Below are 15866 nucleotides of genomic sequence, written 5' to 3'. Positions count from 1 at the left end.
AATAAGCTGCAGTGTTCTACACACCAAACATGACAAAAATCTCCCAGTAGAGCATGTCAGAATGTCTCACTGTTTTCACAAATCTCTTATGCATTTTTCATCATGCCAAGAAATAACACAAATGTTTTTTTAAGAAAGTTGTTTAATTTAAAGGATTAAATCAATATAAAAATTAATTTTATAGCTAAGTCCCTAAATGCTAATTTCTAGCATGGAGGGGAATTTTTAAGTTCAAGTCATGAATACCTGACAAATAGTGTTCATAAAAGAAATGTTGACAACATGCTACTGTAAGCCTCTGATACTGTTCAGAAGTTTACTGAAAGATTCGTCATCGATAAGACATCCACATATATGTACTGATTCCAAGCATATTGGAAATACCCATTTCCTATGTATCTGGCTAGCTGTATAAGCCCAAAGGGCATAGCAGGGGCCTTATCAAATCTCTGCATTGAGTTATAGAAGTTTCAAGAAAATACATAACAGCATATCCCAAAGTTTGTCACTAATCTACATCTTTATTTATTTTTTTCCAACAGAGCAAAGAAGGTCTGGTTGACTCTTCTGAGCTCATAATACTGCATTTAATTTTATTGATTTCCCTTTCCAGTTCTGATTCCTCCCAGATTTACTTTTCTAAACATACAGATTGAAACCTGATGGACAAATCTGTGACAATGCTCCGTTAGCATTCCAGAACTTTGCCAGTACCAGTGTATGATTTAGCAACTGTAGAATAGTGTAAGTACTAAGGGCCTGCTCCTATGCCCATTCAGGTCAAAAGAACTTTAGTCACTGACTTCAGCTAATGGAAAGATTCTCATTTACATCAATGGAAATTAGATTAGACCTTAAGAAACAGTGTATTCTACAGAAAAGGGGGACAGTTACAGTGTGCAAGGAAAAACATGAAGACAAATGCATTGTGTAAGTAACACAACTCAGACTATGATACAAAGAGCATTGTTGATATGGAGAGAAAACCAATCTATAGCTCCAAAACAAAATATGTTGTATTAATTTGTCATATGACAGACTAGATCAGGAATTAGGTTTTAATAAGCATTGTCTGGGTTTTTTAATGCTCGACAGGGGAAATAAAGGACTGATGAGGGAAGATGGAAGAGCTAAAAATGACACAGATGAGTTATAGATATATTTTCCATGCAAATCCTTCAAAATAATATAAATTTCCTGTGTAAATTTCCTGTATATGCATCTTGATTTAAACAATTTACAACACAAATGTAAGAACTGGAAATGTAATCCTCATGGTTTCCATGTCCCCTCAAGATGTATAATTATTTTCTGCTCACACAACTGAGCTAATACACACTTGATTTCATTAAAACCACTGTAGTACATTAAGCAGTTTGCAGCAAGTAAACTTACTTCAGGAATGTACCATGTGGCCCAAATGGCCTAGGTAGTCTAATAGAAGACTTAGGCCATGCAATTTAAACTGACATTTATTGGTTAAACCCTGGCAAAATGAAGTGGTGGACTTAAGGTAAAGTTGTAATATACGTTGTTTTAAAATCAAAGTCCCTCATATCAGTTCTCACCTCCATCCACCAACTGTAAGCGTCACACTGCTCCTTGTAACATTTCCTACAGATGCTAGAAATAACATTACCAAGCGTGGAAAAAAGTCTAAGCCAAACCTACTGTACAAAATTACATAAAGATGCCGATTACACATACACATCCTGATTTTCTGTGAGCAAACAAATATGGGAAAATGGAAGCCCACACCATAAACAAACATATTGGCTAGATTGGATTTTGAGTCATTTCCTTTTTCTTTGCTACATTAACATTCACTATATGCATATCTGAGTTCTTATCAAAGCTCTGATTTTTATATACACATGCTACTAAAAAAAAAGAGCACCAAGCCCCATGCTGTAAGTGAAATAACTTAAAAATATAACAGAATTAATGCCGAGAATTGATTACTAAAGTGCAACACATAATTCACTATAAACTACTACCAACAAATCAGGAAATGCAAAAGTTTGAATCCCCCTCCAGCAATTCCTCACCCTTACATCCTCTACATCAGGGGTAGGCAACCTATGGCACGCGTGCCGAAGGCAGCACGCGAGCTGATTTTCAGCGGCACTCACACTGCCACCGGACCAGGGCGCTCTGCATTTTAATTTAATTTTAAATGAAGCTTCTTAAACATTTTAAAAACCTTATTTACTTTACATATAACAATAGTTTAGTTATATATTATAGATTTATAGAAAGAGATCTTCTAAAAACGTTAAAATGTATTATTGGCATGCGAAACCTTAAATTAGAGTGAATAAATGAAGACTCGGTACACCACTTCTGAAAGGTTGCTGACCCCTGTTCTACATTATCTTCAGCTCCCCTACTCCCCCTGAAAAGCAAATTACTGATTCACATCAGCTGCTGCTAATTAATAGCATAAATAGAACTATAGGAAACATAGAATGAACAGGATTACTATCATGCTCAACTTGAATCTTTAACAGGGGGTGGAGGGGAATTCCTTGAAGCATGGCAACTGCTCTTAAAGCAAAGGAAAATATGAAGGCCTTGATCCTACAAATCCAGGTGTGATGCAGAGTAGGGAATGCAAGGTGGGTTGCACTGTCAAGTCTGAGTGAACACATAGGTGGAGGTGTGGTTAAACACTAGGCAGAGTCATCTAAAATGACTGAAAATAAGTCTCAAGAGCTTTTGCTGCTGACCTCTTACTGTGATAAACATGGATTGGGTATAGGGCTTGGGCATGTCAGAGAACACCTAGTGTGATGCTCATCAAGTTAATGAGAAGATTAGCAGCGCACTTTTCTCTCTAGTCTTACACCTGCTTCTGTGCAGGAGTGACAAAGCAGCTGAGCATTAGTGCTCCCATTAATGCTGCACTCTCCTCCCTGTCCTTGAGCTTATTATACGTGTAACACTCTACACATGTCCTGTATAAAATCAAGCTTTAAGGGCCAGATTTTCAAAAGAGCTCAGCTACCCAGCAGGAACCTATATAAATGGCAAGAGTGGCTGTGGAGCTAAGAAAACAAATATAAAACTAAGAGTAAGCATACATATGAAATATATATTCTCTCAAGTTCACTATATCAGAGGAAATATAGTTCTATGAAGAAAACCCCCCTAAACCTGGTAACAGTAGCTGTAAGCCGGCTTGTTATACCCTCATCAACAGTCCACATCCTCTAAGGCAAGTCAGTACCCCTAATGTACCACACTGGAATAATTTTAAGGAAAACTTCTCTTGCCTGAGTCCATTGACTTGCCCAGCACAGGTTTATTTTGTTGTTTCCTAGAACTGACAGGTGGAATTTTTCCTCGTAATTAAGTCCCCACCTCCACTCCCAAATGGGATGTTGTTTCTAATTCTCTCTCTCTCTTTGGATATTACATTTTTAAATGTATTCAATATGTTTTGAGCTGCTATAACAACATTCTGGTTGTCTTACTTCCAAACTGAATGTGAGTTTCCTAGGAGAAATGTACAGAAAGTGCAAATGTAATGGCTATAGCAATAAAACACTAGAGCCCTCCAAAAAGCATTATAAGCTCACAAGTTTGAAAGTAGCTGAAAAACTAGGACAATTTAAAACTGTTGGAGCATATCACTTTGACAATCTCTTAGAGAGCCACAGTCATCCATGCTGAGACTTTCTAAAAATTGAAATAAGAGAGTTAATTTTAAATTATTTTACCTGGTACCTGCCAGAAACCTGATTTCAATTTTTAACTAAATGCATTTTTCACTCAGAGCCAAAAATCCAAAAAGGCAAATCAGCTGGTTTCTACAAAATGCTCAGTTTAAAAAATAATTTTCCTCTCTTAGAAAATAGTCAAAATGTTGCTCTTCATACTTCAGCCACCAGAACCACACTAACTCCACTAAAACCATATAAACTCCAGAATCTATTCAAAGTGCACAGTTCTTTGGCTGCCAGTTTCCCCATCTGCGTCCACTGGTCCCGTACCATTTCCAAACAGGGAACTTGCAAGCAGCAGTGTGAAGCTCACAGCTGTTGGATAGAGGTGAAGAGTGTTGTATGAAAAAGTTTCAGACTTTTAATTTAAACATATACTTAATCACAAATCACCTAAGTCCATTACTGTATTTTGCCAAGCTTTTGCCAATAAACGTCCATTTAAATTGCAAGGTAAAAGTCTTATTTAATACTATATAAGAGTTTGGGGCATATGAATGCAGGTTTTATAGCTTCTCAGTTATGTAAAATGCAGGTTCTCTAATGGAAAAAAATGTTCCTTTTCTATCCATTGAAAAATATTCTCATTTCTACTGGAACAACTTCATATCTTGCATCCAACTCCTGATACTATCTCTGTTTTTAATACAGCACCCATTACATTAGTATCTAAGCACTGAGGCATATGTATGCAATCAGGACCAAAAGTTGCTTAAAAGACATTAGCTTATGCAAGGATACAAAAGCTACAGAGACCCTTGTGTCCGGGAACTCCCCTCGTTTGGAATTGCTGCAGTGAGTCTCCACAACTCACCATGATGAGATAGGGAATGGGGCCTGTACCCATATGGTAGAGTTCTAAAGAGTTTTTATATTTATTTATTTATTTAGATATCAGTCCTATATAAACTCCACACCAAATGGAGCACATTGAAAGCTCTGTGCACCCTGGACGGACATTTAAAAACAATAATAATACAGGAGATATAATGTAAAAATTAACCAAGGCAGAAGTACTTCTTCCTCACACCCAGTCTCTTACATCATTAGATCGCATCTTTCACATGACCAGCACAGACTAAAACCACCACCAAGCAAATCCCAGATTCAACTGCCTCTTCTCAGCCCTTCATCAACATCCTGAAAACAGATGGGCTTCACAGCATGCCAAGAATGTCAACATATGCAGACTATTTCAGACCTTGGGGGACAGAGCATTCCAAAGGAAAGGGTCCTTTAAAGAGAATGCTTTGCAAGCAGACCCTATCTTTTACAATGGGGAGAATCAAGATCAAAGGCTTTTACTGATCACAACTATGGCAATATGGCCTGGAAAGAGAGGCAGTCTCTCTCAGGTAGGCAGGTCCCAAGACATTTAGGACTTTATAGATCACATCATTTCCTTACACTCCACCTGGAAACAGACAGCCAGGCAGTGCAGATTACGGAGCACTGATAACACATTCCGCTACAAGAAGAATGATCCTTTCTGAACCAGCTAGAATTTCCAGACAGAAACTGATAATCTTCCAGAAGGTCCAGATGGCCTAAAACAGTGTGGCTCTGTCTGTGTCACATTGCATATGAGGCAGGGACAGATCAGGTCCACTGCTCTTCCCCTAATCCAGAAGCATAGGCTACGGCCTTTCTGCAAGGGTGTGCCATGCCCTACTTCTAGATCGGAGATAAAAATTACATGCCCCATCACTTTTGCAATTCTAGGGGACAAAGTCCTATTCCATAGGATTTGCTAACAGGTTCAAGATTTGGCCATTAGAAAACTATAAAAATATAATGTTACCACTGACTCATTGATCAGGAAAATCACATTACTATAATAACTGCATTATGTATTAAACTTAGTATTTCTTTCTGAGCCACAAGGAAGAACAATGTGCTGTTTTCTCTGTAATTACTATGCTTGAACCTGAGTCCCTTAGCCCCCATGAGCCACATGTGTGACATGCTTTGCTCATCATTGCAACCAATTCAAGAATGAAGGGGTTAACAGAAGCAATGAATAATACAACTTCAACTGGTTAATTTTTTTTAAAGCACAGAGATTTACATTTTTTGATACCTAAAGGTCTTCTTTTCTGTGTCACAGTGTCAGTTTCTTCTGTTGACTAAATGCTGAAATCTAAAAACTTGATCTAACACTGCAATAAAGACAAGCCATTTCCTTTCAGATAAGCCTAGCTCGATATGCTGCAAAATAACACTTGAGCAGCACAGAGTGTTTGGATTAGCAGCACAGAGCTGCTGCATCCCAACTGCATTACTAGCATGAGCATCAGCAGTACTCAAGCTTCAACCCATACCCTATGACAGGCCAGCTAGCTCAAGTTTAAAACTCCGCTCAAGGAATGATGCATTCCAGAAACTATAGGACTATTTTAAACTGTGCAAAGAACATGAGAAGTCAGTCATAGAGCTAAGGAACAGTGAGAGGTGACCATGCTCTTACCTAAACACACTCGACCTGTTCCATCCAGCGTCAGGCCTTCTGGACACTCACAGTGAAATGATCCTCTGCTGTTAACACAACGTCCATTGGGACAAACACCCGGGAAAACATCACACTCATTTACATCTGATATGAAATGAAGCACAAAAAGAAGTTGAAGTTCTTAATTTATTAAGGTAGCTACAGCCTTATTGAGGATTTAAAGTTATGTCACAGCAATCAAAATATTTTCAGTTATACAATATTAGGATCTGAAGACTGTTCTTTCTTACATCTGGCTGCCAACTGCCTCCTAGGGGTTGTTCCAACATCTATGAATCACCATGGTATAAACACACCCCAGCCACATTTCCTTTTTTGTGGAAAGGTCTCCTGCACTGACGGTGGATAAAGCAACAGTTTCTCCACTTATTTAGGGGGAAACCCGAGGGTGCTCAAGTTTCAATCTGCTCTGTACCATCAGAACAAAGATTTCCTTGATTTCCTTTAGCTCCTCAAATACCTTAGGGTAGGGCAACACTTTTCAACAGTCACCATTGCCTGTGATGACAACCACCAAATGTCAATTTGATTAACTTCTCCAAAAACAAGGATATAATGTAATGAATCCTCTTTATCCAGTTAAAAAAAAAAAAAAGTGTGCTACTCCTGAGTAAGAAAGAATTACTTTACCTTCACAGGTAACTCCCTTAACTCTGGCAAATCCTCTTGGGCAAGCTGCATCTGGAAATAAAAAAAAGGAACAATTATTTTCAGAATTATACGACTATAATAGTTAATCATAATCAGAAATGTTGTGACCTCCCCCCCTCAAATTTATACAGTGGCATATTCTTAGTATTAAGGGCCCATTTAAAAAGCAAGAGCAGAAATGCCCTGATGTTGTCTCAGTAGCGGGTGGCATGACTAGCTCAATGACGCAAGGGCATATAAATTAATTCTGTCTCTTTCCTATTTGTCCAACTCCTTAGAGCAACTGCTGTGATCCTTCCTTTTTCACACATCGGGAGCTCAGACAATATTCCTGCTTTCAGTCTCCAGTCCCAGAGGATATTAAGCTCTGTGATTTAGAAATTATGCTATTTTACAAGCAGCAATAGTAGAGAAACAAGGTGGGTGAGCTATAGAGCCCTGTAAGGTGGAAAGGTCCGAGAGCTTGGGCTGCAGCCTGACCTTGAACATCTACACTGCAATGAAGCAGCCCCTTAGCTTGAGCCCTGTGAGCCTGAGTCAGCTAGCATGAGCCAGTCGCTGGTGTCTAACTGCAGTCTAGACATATCCAGAGTCTCACAGCTAAATACAAGGTGGAACAGATTGTTTAGCATAAGTCGTTGACACATATTTCAAGGGACCATTCAAGGTGAAGTAGCCCATGAACACCCTTCCAGTCATAAGGGGGAAAGGTTGTGGGGCAGGGAAGGCAACTGGCGGGGGGATGTTAATGAGTTACAGATTACTGTAATAAGCCATAAATCCAGTCTCTCTATTCAATCCATAATTTTTAGTGTCTAGCAAAGTTATGAGCTGCAGCTCCCAGGTTTGTTTTTTTGAAAGTGCTGTGCAGGTATCCTTTGAGGATACACACTGAGAGGTCAGATATATAGTGATCGCTTTGTGAAAAGTGTGCACCCACAGCTGATATGGTGTTTTTGTCTTATTTTCCTGTGTGACTTTATTCAACAGCACAATGGTTGTCTGGTTTCACCCACATAGTTGTTATTGGGGCATTTTGTGCACTGAATCAGGTACACTACATGTTGTGATAGGCATGTGTAGTACCCATCGAGCTTGAGAGGTGTGTCAAGGGAGGTGTTGATCATTGTAGCAGTGGAGATATGTCTACCAGTTTTGCATTTGTTGTTCTGTCAGGGTCTGGTACCGCTTTGAGTTGGTGTGTCCTGGTCTATGGGGAGCTTGCTTTTGATGATGAGCTTGGAAAGGTTGGGGGGTTATTTCAAGGCCAAAAGAGGGGGCTCAGGAAAGATTTATTTCAGGATGGGGTCCCCATTAAGTATGGGATGTAGTTGTTTGTAATACATATGGATTCCAGTGTGGGGTAGTAAGTGACAACTAGGGTGCGTGGTCAGAGAGGGTTTTATTTCTGTATTGAAGCAGGTCCCCTCAGATATTTGGGTGGCCTGCTCCATGATGCAATCTACTTCTCTGGTGGAGTGTCCTTGGTGAAGGTGGTTTGGAGTGTGTTAAGGTGTATATCCCTGACTTTCTCCTCGGAGCATATTCTGTGGTATCTGAATACCTGGATTTAGATAAACAGATGTTGTGGTGTGTATGGGGTGGTTACTGGATCTGTGAAGTTAGGTGGGGTGATCTGTGGGTTTCTTGTATGTAGTTGTCTGTAAAGTTCCATTGTTGAAGCTGATTGTTGTGTCCAGGAAGTTGATGCTACTGTGGAAGTGTTCCAGAGAGAGTTCAATGAACAGGTAGTGGCTGTTTAAGTTGTGGTGGAAATCTCCGAGGAAGTTTAGGTCGTCTGTCCAGAGGATGAAAATATCATTGATGCATCTCAAGGATATCAGTAGTTTCATGGTGCATTTGTCCAAAAATTCTTCCTCAAGGTGGCACATAAAGAGGTTGGCATATTGCAGAGCCATCCGAGTACCCATGGCTGTTCCCATGGTTTAGCCAAAAGTATTTTTTGTTGAATGTAAAATTGTTCTGGGTGAGGATGAGTTTGGCGATGTGTGAGCAGTGGATATCTGAGAATTGTCCATTGTTGTGTAAATATTTGAGGCAGCCAGCGAGTCCACCATTGTGAGGAATGTTGGTGCAGGGAGGGAGGTGACATTCATGGTGGCAAGGATGGTGTTCTGAGGGAGGTTGTTAATGTTGTGGAGTTTGTGGAGAAAGTCAGTTGTGTCCTGGAGGAAACTGGCCCTTTGTCTGTTGAGTGGTTTTAAGATGGTTTCTGAGTCCCAATATTCCTTCCATAAGAGTGCTGTGGCCAGATATGGTGAGTGTCCCAGGGTTCCTCAACCATGATGACTACATTAACAAGGCTAATGGACTACTCTCTGACACCACCTACTATAAAGAATTCAGAGACGATCCCACACCACAATTTAACCAGGAATTTAAGGATATCATTAAATCCTTCCCCAAACAACTTCAAGAGAAACTCTACAAACTCATCCCCCAAGAACCCACCCCAAGAACCTTATACATGTTTCCCAAGATATACAAACAAGGGAACCAAGGCAAAAACCACTCAGTATATTCTCAAATGAACTCTCACAGAAAAATGCTAAAAGGCAAAAACACCATATCAGCCGTGGGTGAACACTTCACAAAGTGAAATCAGAGACTGAATAGAGACACTTGATTTATGGCTTATTATAACAATCTATAACCCACTAACAACCCCCCCCCCCCCCCGCAGCAGCCTCCCTCCTCCCCATGACTGGAGGGATATTAGCAGGCCACTTCACCTTGAATGGTTAACTACTTATGCGAAACAATATGTTCCACCTTGTATTTAACTCTGAGTTAGTTTCCCAGATCTGAAGAAGAGCTCTATATAAGCTGGAAAGTGTCTCTCTCTGACCAACAGAAGTTGGTCCAAAAAAGGATATTACCTTACATACCTCATCTCTCTAATATCCCGGGACCAAGATGGCTAAAACAACCCTGCATAAAGCAGCAGTAGTGTCAGTACAAAGGTTGCTTGTTTTTAAATGCGTTTTTGGACTTTTCCAAAAGCATACAGATTTTTCACTAGATATTTCTCTTCTTTGCTATCCTTACCCTTGCCCACACACATAGACACGCTATGGGGAGAATGAAAACTCATCCCTGTAGAAATCAATTAAAAATGTAATTTACGGGTGGACTTCATGGTTACAAAGGCTTCACACAGTGAGGGTTAAAAGTTACATTAACCAACTGTTCTCATTTTATTATTCTTCCACTGAAAAATACTCTGATAAGAAAGATTATTCAATTGAGGCACAATTATTTTACCCAGTGATACATCTATCCTTCCCCCTGAAAGCTGGAAGACATTACAGCCTAGAACCATACCTAATTCACATCGCTCGCAAGGGCTGCCCCAAGCAGCTCCTAAAGTAGCACAACATTCTGATTTCAGTGTAGCACCATTAATGTTTACTTCACAGCGACTGTCTTGGATGTTCAGCCAGCACGTTCCTTTCAGACTATCTGCAGTGGATTAGAAAAGAATGGGAGCTGTCAACCAAAAAAAGAGTTTATTTTCAAATCTGTTTAAGGCAAAGAACATTTATCAAAAAGGAAGAGTTATTCAATTTCTTGAACTAAGCTGCATTTTTATTTATCTCTACACCCTCAGAAATACATATATTTATGAATATAGTGGGTGCTATACTCCAATATACATCTTTAATATATCTATGGTTAGAGCATGTTAACTTATGTCATAAGATTATTTTTCTTAGCACAAATATGATTTAAATATTCAAAAGGGTAGGTGTGACGTTGTGCAGTCTATATGGTTTTATAAAAACATAATAAGAAGTGAATATAATGTAACTGGAATAGTTTTATAAAAATATGATAATAAGTGAATATAATGTAACTGGAATATGCTTCATGCAAAAGGTCTCTTGTAAGGTATCATTACAAAGCTTATAATCTACTGAGTGTGATCATCCTATTTGTATAAATGTACCACTCTTGTATCTAAAACTAGAAATATGAAATATAACTCTGAGGGCCTATTGTAATTATGCAAAGTGTGGGCCATTAATAGTGGTTTGGAATCTTGATGACTCCCATTAACCAGGACCATTGTCTGCAGATGGCTGTGTTTACCTGTTAGTCTTCCTGTATATGTGTGTGCTGGCAAGTGGGTAATGAAGTCTTGCAGTGACATGTGATCATGTCACCTGACCTGGAATCCATCTTTAACCTGGGTGCTTTTCCAGTGAGGGGGGGTGGAAACCCAGAGGGACAAAGGGTTCCCGCCTTATGCAAAAGATATATAAGGGGGTGGAAGAGAACAAGTGGGGAGAGGAGCCATCATGAAGAATCCCCTAGCTATCACCTGAGCTGGAACAAGAGCTGTACCAGGGGAAAGAATTGTGCCCAGGCCTGGAAGGTGTCCAGTCTGAGAAAAAACTTACTGAAGCATCTCTGAGGGTGAGATTATCTGTATTCAGTTTAATTAGACATAGATTTGTGCATTTTATTTTACTTTGCTTGGTGACTTACTTTGTTCTGTCTGTTACTACTTGGAACCACTTAAATCCTACTTTCTGTATTTAATAAAATCACTTTCTACTTAGTAATTAACTCAGAGTATGTATTAATACCTAGAGGAGCAAGCAACTGTGCATATCTCTCTATCAGTGTTATAGAGGGTGAACAATCTATGAGTTTACTCTGTATAAACTTTATACAGGGTAAAACGGATTTATTTGGGTTTAGACCCCATTGGGAGTTGGGCATCTGAGTGCTATAGACAAGCACACTTCTGTGAGCTGTTTTCAGGTAAACTTGCAGCTTTGGGGCAAGTAATTCAGACCCTGGGTCTGTGTTGGAGCAGATGGGAGTGTCTGGCTCAGCAAGACAGGGTGCTGGAGTCCTGAGCTGGCAGGGAAAACAGGAGCAGGGGTAGTCTTGGTACATCAGGTGGCAGCTCCCAACAGGGTTTCTGTGATCCAACCCGTCACAGTAGGCATAAATAAAATGTTATAGACCAGATTCTGATGTCTCCTATATCCATGTAAAATCAAAGTAAATCCTGCCCTACTGAAGTCAATGGGGATTTTGCCATTGACTTCAATAGGACCAGGATTTCACCCACTGTTTGTTGTGCTCCCAGAACACAAAGTTGTGCAGTATTGTTAGAGCTGCCAATGATGCCTAGACACCCCAGAGGGGGAAGATGGAGTCAGGGTCCTTCGCCCTGTCATGCCTATTAATAGCTGGAGGCCATGCCCTTTAAAAGGTGTAGAAGAGATTGCCTCAGAGTCATTTTGTGTAGATTTGGTTTTAATAGCACTATTGGGGGGAGGGATAGCTCAGTGGTTTGAGCATTGGCCTGCTAAACCCAGGGTTGTGAGTTCAATCCTTGAGGGGGCCACTTAGGGATCTGGCGCAAAATCAGTATGTGGTCCTGCTAGTGAAGGCAGGGGGCTGGACTCAATGACCTTTCAAGGTCCCTTCCAGTTCTAGGAGATAGAGATATACCTATTTATTTATTTATAATTTTTATTTTATCAGAAGCATTTTGCATCCCTTTGTCCACTGTAGGCAAAACTCCTCCAGCAAATACTGTTCTGGTGGTATATCTGAGAAACTGCTATATTCAAAATGATTTAAACTATACAGCTAACAGGTGATTTCCCTCATATCAGCTACATCTGGATCTTCCAGCCAAAACCTGCTAGGCTTATCTTATTTCAGCCTATGAGTTAATTTCCTTTATTTTACACAATCTCTCTTGCAGAGACAAAATTTACAAAGGGTAGTCACTGTGACTTTTTCCTCTGGTGAGAAAGTTATTTATTACCCAGCATCAAAGCATTCTTTCTGCCACTCGCATCTCTTTGATTCTAACTTGAAATAAAAAAAAGTATCCAGGCTACAGGCAGATGGCAGCCTACTGCTTTGTGCACTACGGTTGAATGGTGTCAGAATTTCACAAACCATAACTCAGAAGTGCATAGAAAGTTATTTCAAAGAGAACAAATGACAGTATTCCTATTGTGTGTATATTTCCCAAAATGGCAATGTAGCATTTATACCACCAGCCAAGTACACCATCTTAAAAAAAAAAAAAAAAAAAAAAATCTACTCTCCTTTCTCAGTAGGTGATTGACTACAACTTCATTAACAGAATTGTCCTCCCTGGATACATTCATTTGGGAATACTGTTAATGTGAAAGTAAAATGAACCAGTGGCTAAAAGCAGCTTTCTAAAACAGTGTTTATGATAGCTGCAGAACTGCCATCCTTTAGAGACCAAAGTCCTCTCCACAAAACAGATAAACCGGACCCATCCATTCTAGGGTGATAGTGAAATTCAGCAACAGTGCTACAGTCTGGCCTACATTGGGAGTGGTGCACTAAAACAATAAAATTAGCTTCGGTACAATATTGTTAGCATTATTCCAACACAACTGTTATACACTTTCACTTAAATGCCATGTGGTGTGCTACAATTACATTTTAAATAACTTCTATCATCATTAGTAAGGTTAAAATTTTCTCATGGTTATTTTTAGCAAAAGTCATGGCTAGGTCACGGGCAATCAACAAAAATTCACGGAAGCCCGTGACCTGTCTGACTTTTACTAAATATAATCAGGCGGCCGGTCCTGACAAGGGGGACAACTGAAGCCTGAGCCCTGAGTGGGGGCATGAGAGCCCAAGCCCTGGTGCGGGAGGCAGGGGGTCCAGCACCCACCGCCGTGGCATCTGACAGCCCCAGGGCCTCTGCTACAGCCCCGGGGCTCAGAGCTCTGGGGCCCCCACTGCCTGTGGCAGCTGACGACTTTGGGTGCCCCTGACGCCTGTAGTGGCTGGGAGCTCTGGCCCTTGGGCTGACAGCTCCAGCCCCGTCGCCCTGGGCGGAAAATATCACAGAGGGCTCTGAAAGTCACAGAATCCATGACTTCTGTGACATCATCTTATCCTTAACCATTAGGGAAAGAAAAAAAGAAAAAACCCTCAGATCACTCATGTCATAAGGACTGATTCTGATCTCTGATATCAGCATAAATCAGGGGTAGCACCAGAGTAAAATTGGTGTGAGATCAGTATCATGCTGATATATCTGCATTTGTCTACTTATTTTAGTCTCATTAGATTCTCTTTTTCACTATATCAATACACTTTCACATTACTGTCATATCAGAGAAGCATTTCTGCTATACATTAGCTTATCAGCACACACTCCTCTCCATTTGTAGCATTACAGTGTCAAAGCTGACGGGCACACAGCAAAGAACAGTGGGGCAAGAGAGTATTGGTACATTCAGGACCCAGGCCTTTCATTGTAGGGACGAGGTCAAGGGAAAAAGTTGTTTCATTAGCCTATTGGTTTTTTAAACTGCATATATTTAGGTTTGGCAGAATTTTATTTTATTCCTTTTTAAAAATTTTTGACAGATAATATTGATTTTTAAGCATTTTTTGTTTTTGTCAATGTCCATATTTGCAGGAAATTTCATAGGTGTGCGGGTCAGACAATTATTTAATGACAGATGCTGGGATTCAAAAAGTTAAAGTGTTACAATGATTAATACACAAATTGGCAACAGCAGCTGTCAAAAATATACAAAGTATATTAAAATCAAACTCCAATAAGTTCTCAGGCAGCAGTTTTCTTATTTTGCCTGTCTGTAAATTTCGATCATCATCAAAGGAAATATTTTTTCAGTGGTTTGAGTGTGTACAGTGAAATTGATGTTTACAGATATCTACCGACAAAAATCCAATCCTTTCAAGCCTATTTATATTTGACAAAAGTGTTTATCAAGTTTTTTTTCCAGAATAAAAGAGCTATGTCCTTTAATCCTTACATAGGAATAACCAAGGACAAATTGCCTTTCTTGCAACACCACTGAAGCCAATGGCAATTTTGCCTGGCTAAAAATGATAGGATTAGGCCCTAATTTTGTAAATCCGTACTTGTCAATTTTGCTTTGCCTCCAAACCACTTTTGCTCCTACATAAATACGCTAATCATTACATAAATGCTCTAAATCCTGATACAGACAGAACCCAGATCAAAGTCAGTGGAAGTTTTACCTGTTTGAGGACTTCATGATTGGGTCCATTATGCTCTCTTTCAAGTTAAGTTATTAATGTATTGAATGTATGTATATATTGTTTAAACCATATCTGGCTACTCCTTCCAATGTTTGTCTGTTTTCATTTTCCAAACATTAATGTCTTTCATTCACTTTAGGGCCAGTTTCCGCCACAATTACTGAAGCTAAGTAGACTTCACTATCCAAATAATACTAAACAAATCAACAGGACTACTTATGTAGTAAGGTCCAAACCAATATAAGCATTGGTCCTTAATTATTTCACATCAGTGTTGCATCTGGAAACATGAAAAAGCTTAAAAAATAATCAGACAAAGCGCATGGATGAGTGTGGTGAGGTTCACATGAAGGAAAGAACACAACCTCTTAGCTAACCACAGATGCGCCAAAAAAAAAAAAAAATGCATAAGCCACTTCTGCTACCTGGGAATCTAAGAAGTCCAGGGTCCAAAAATAACCTTAGATTGCAAACCTTTTTGGTAAGAGATGGACACACCAACCCATCAGATGAACAATCATAAACTCTTCTCAATTCCTTAAATTCCTTCTCCCTGCTAACCAGTATCATCTCTGTCTTTTCTGGACTGAGTGTCTGACAAATCCTTCTCATCCAGGTTCCTCTCTCAACTAAGCACTGGAAAGGCAAGGAAACTGCAATATCAGGATCAAACAAATTGGAGACTTAGAGCTTTGTGTCATCCTAACACCACTGGGACTCCAGCCCAATTCCTCTCACAAGATCCTCTACTGGCCTCAAATAAATATTGCACAAGTGGGGTGACAAAATGGAAGCTTGTGGGCACTTAAGGTGGATGAGGGTCAGCCAAACACCATGCTTTCAGACCTTTCAGAAAGGTAGTAACAGAGCCATTGGTGAATGTCCCCAAAGCCAGATTCTGC

The 15866-nt window shown here is 39.8% G+C and overlaps 1 protein-coding gene across 1 annotated transcript in view; it reads right to left on the bottom strand.

Annotated features, from left to right (window-relative positions):
- FBN2 (fibrillin 2) overlaps window positions 1–15866 on the bottom strand; it is a 250004-nt gene that overhangs the window by 104969 nt on the left and 129169 nt on the right. The window contains exons 21-23 of the mRNA XM_024193355.3: window positions 10231–10368; window positions 6865–6915; window positions 6193–6318 (exon numbers count right to left, since the gene is read on the bottom strand). Coding sequence (XP_024049123.1) covers window positions 6193–6318; window positions 6865–6915; window positions 10231–10368 — 315 coding nt within the window. The remainder of the gene's footprint in view (window positions 1–6192; window positions 6319–6864; window positions 6916–10230; window positions 10369–15866) is intronic.

This window comes from Terrapene carolina, unplaced genomic scaffold (assembly GCF_002925995.2).
Source record: "Terrapene carolina triunguis isolate 2854851 unplaced genomic scaffold, T_m_triunguis-2.0 Scaffold113, whole genome shotgun sequence".
NCBI classification, from domain to species: domain Eukaryota; kingdom Metazoa; phylum Chordata; order Testudines; family Emydidae; genus Terrapene; species Terrapene triunguis.
This window is presented reverse-complemented; position numbering and strand designations above follow the sequence as displayed.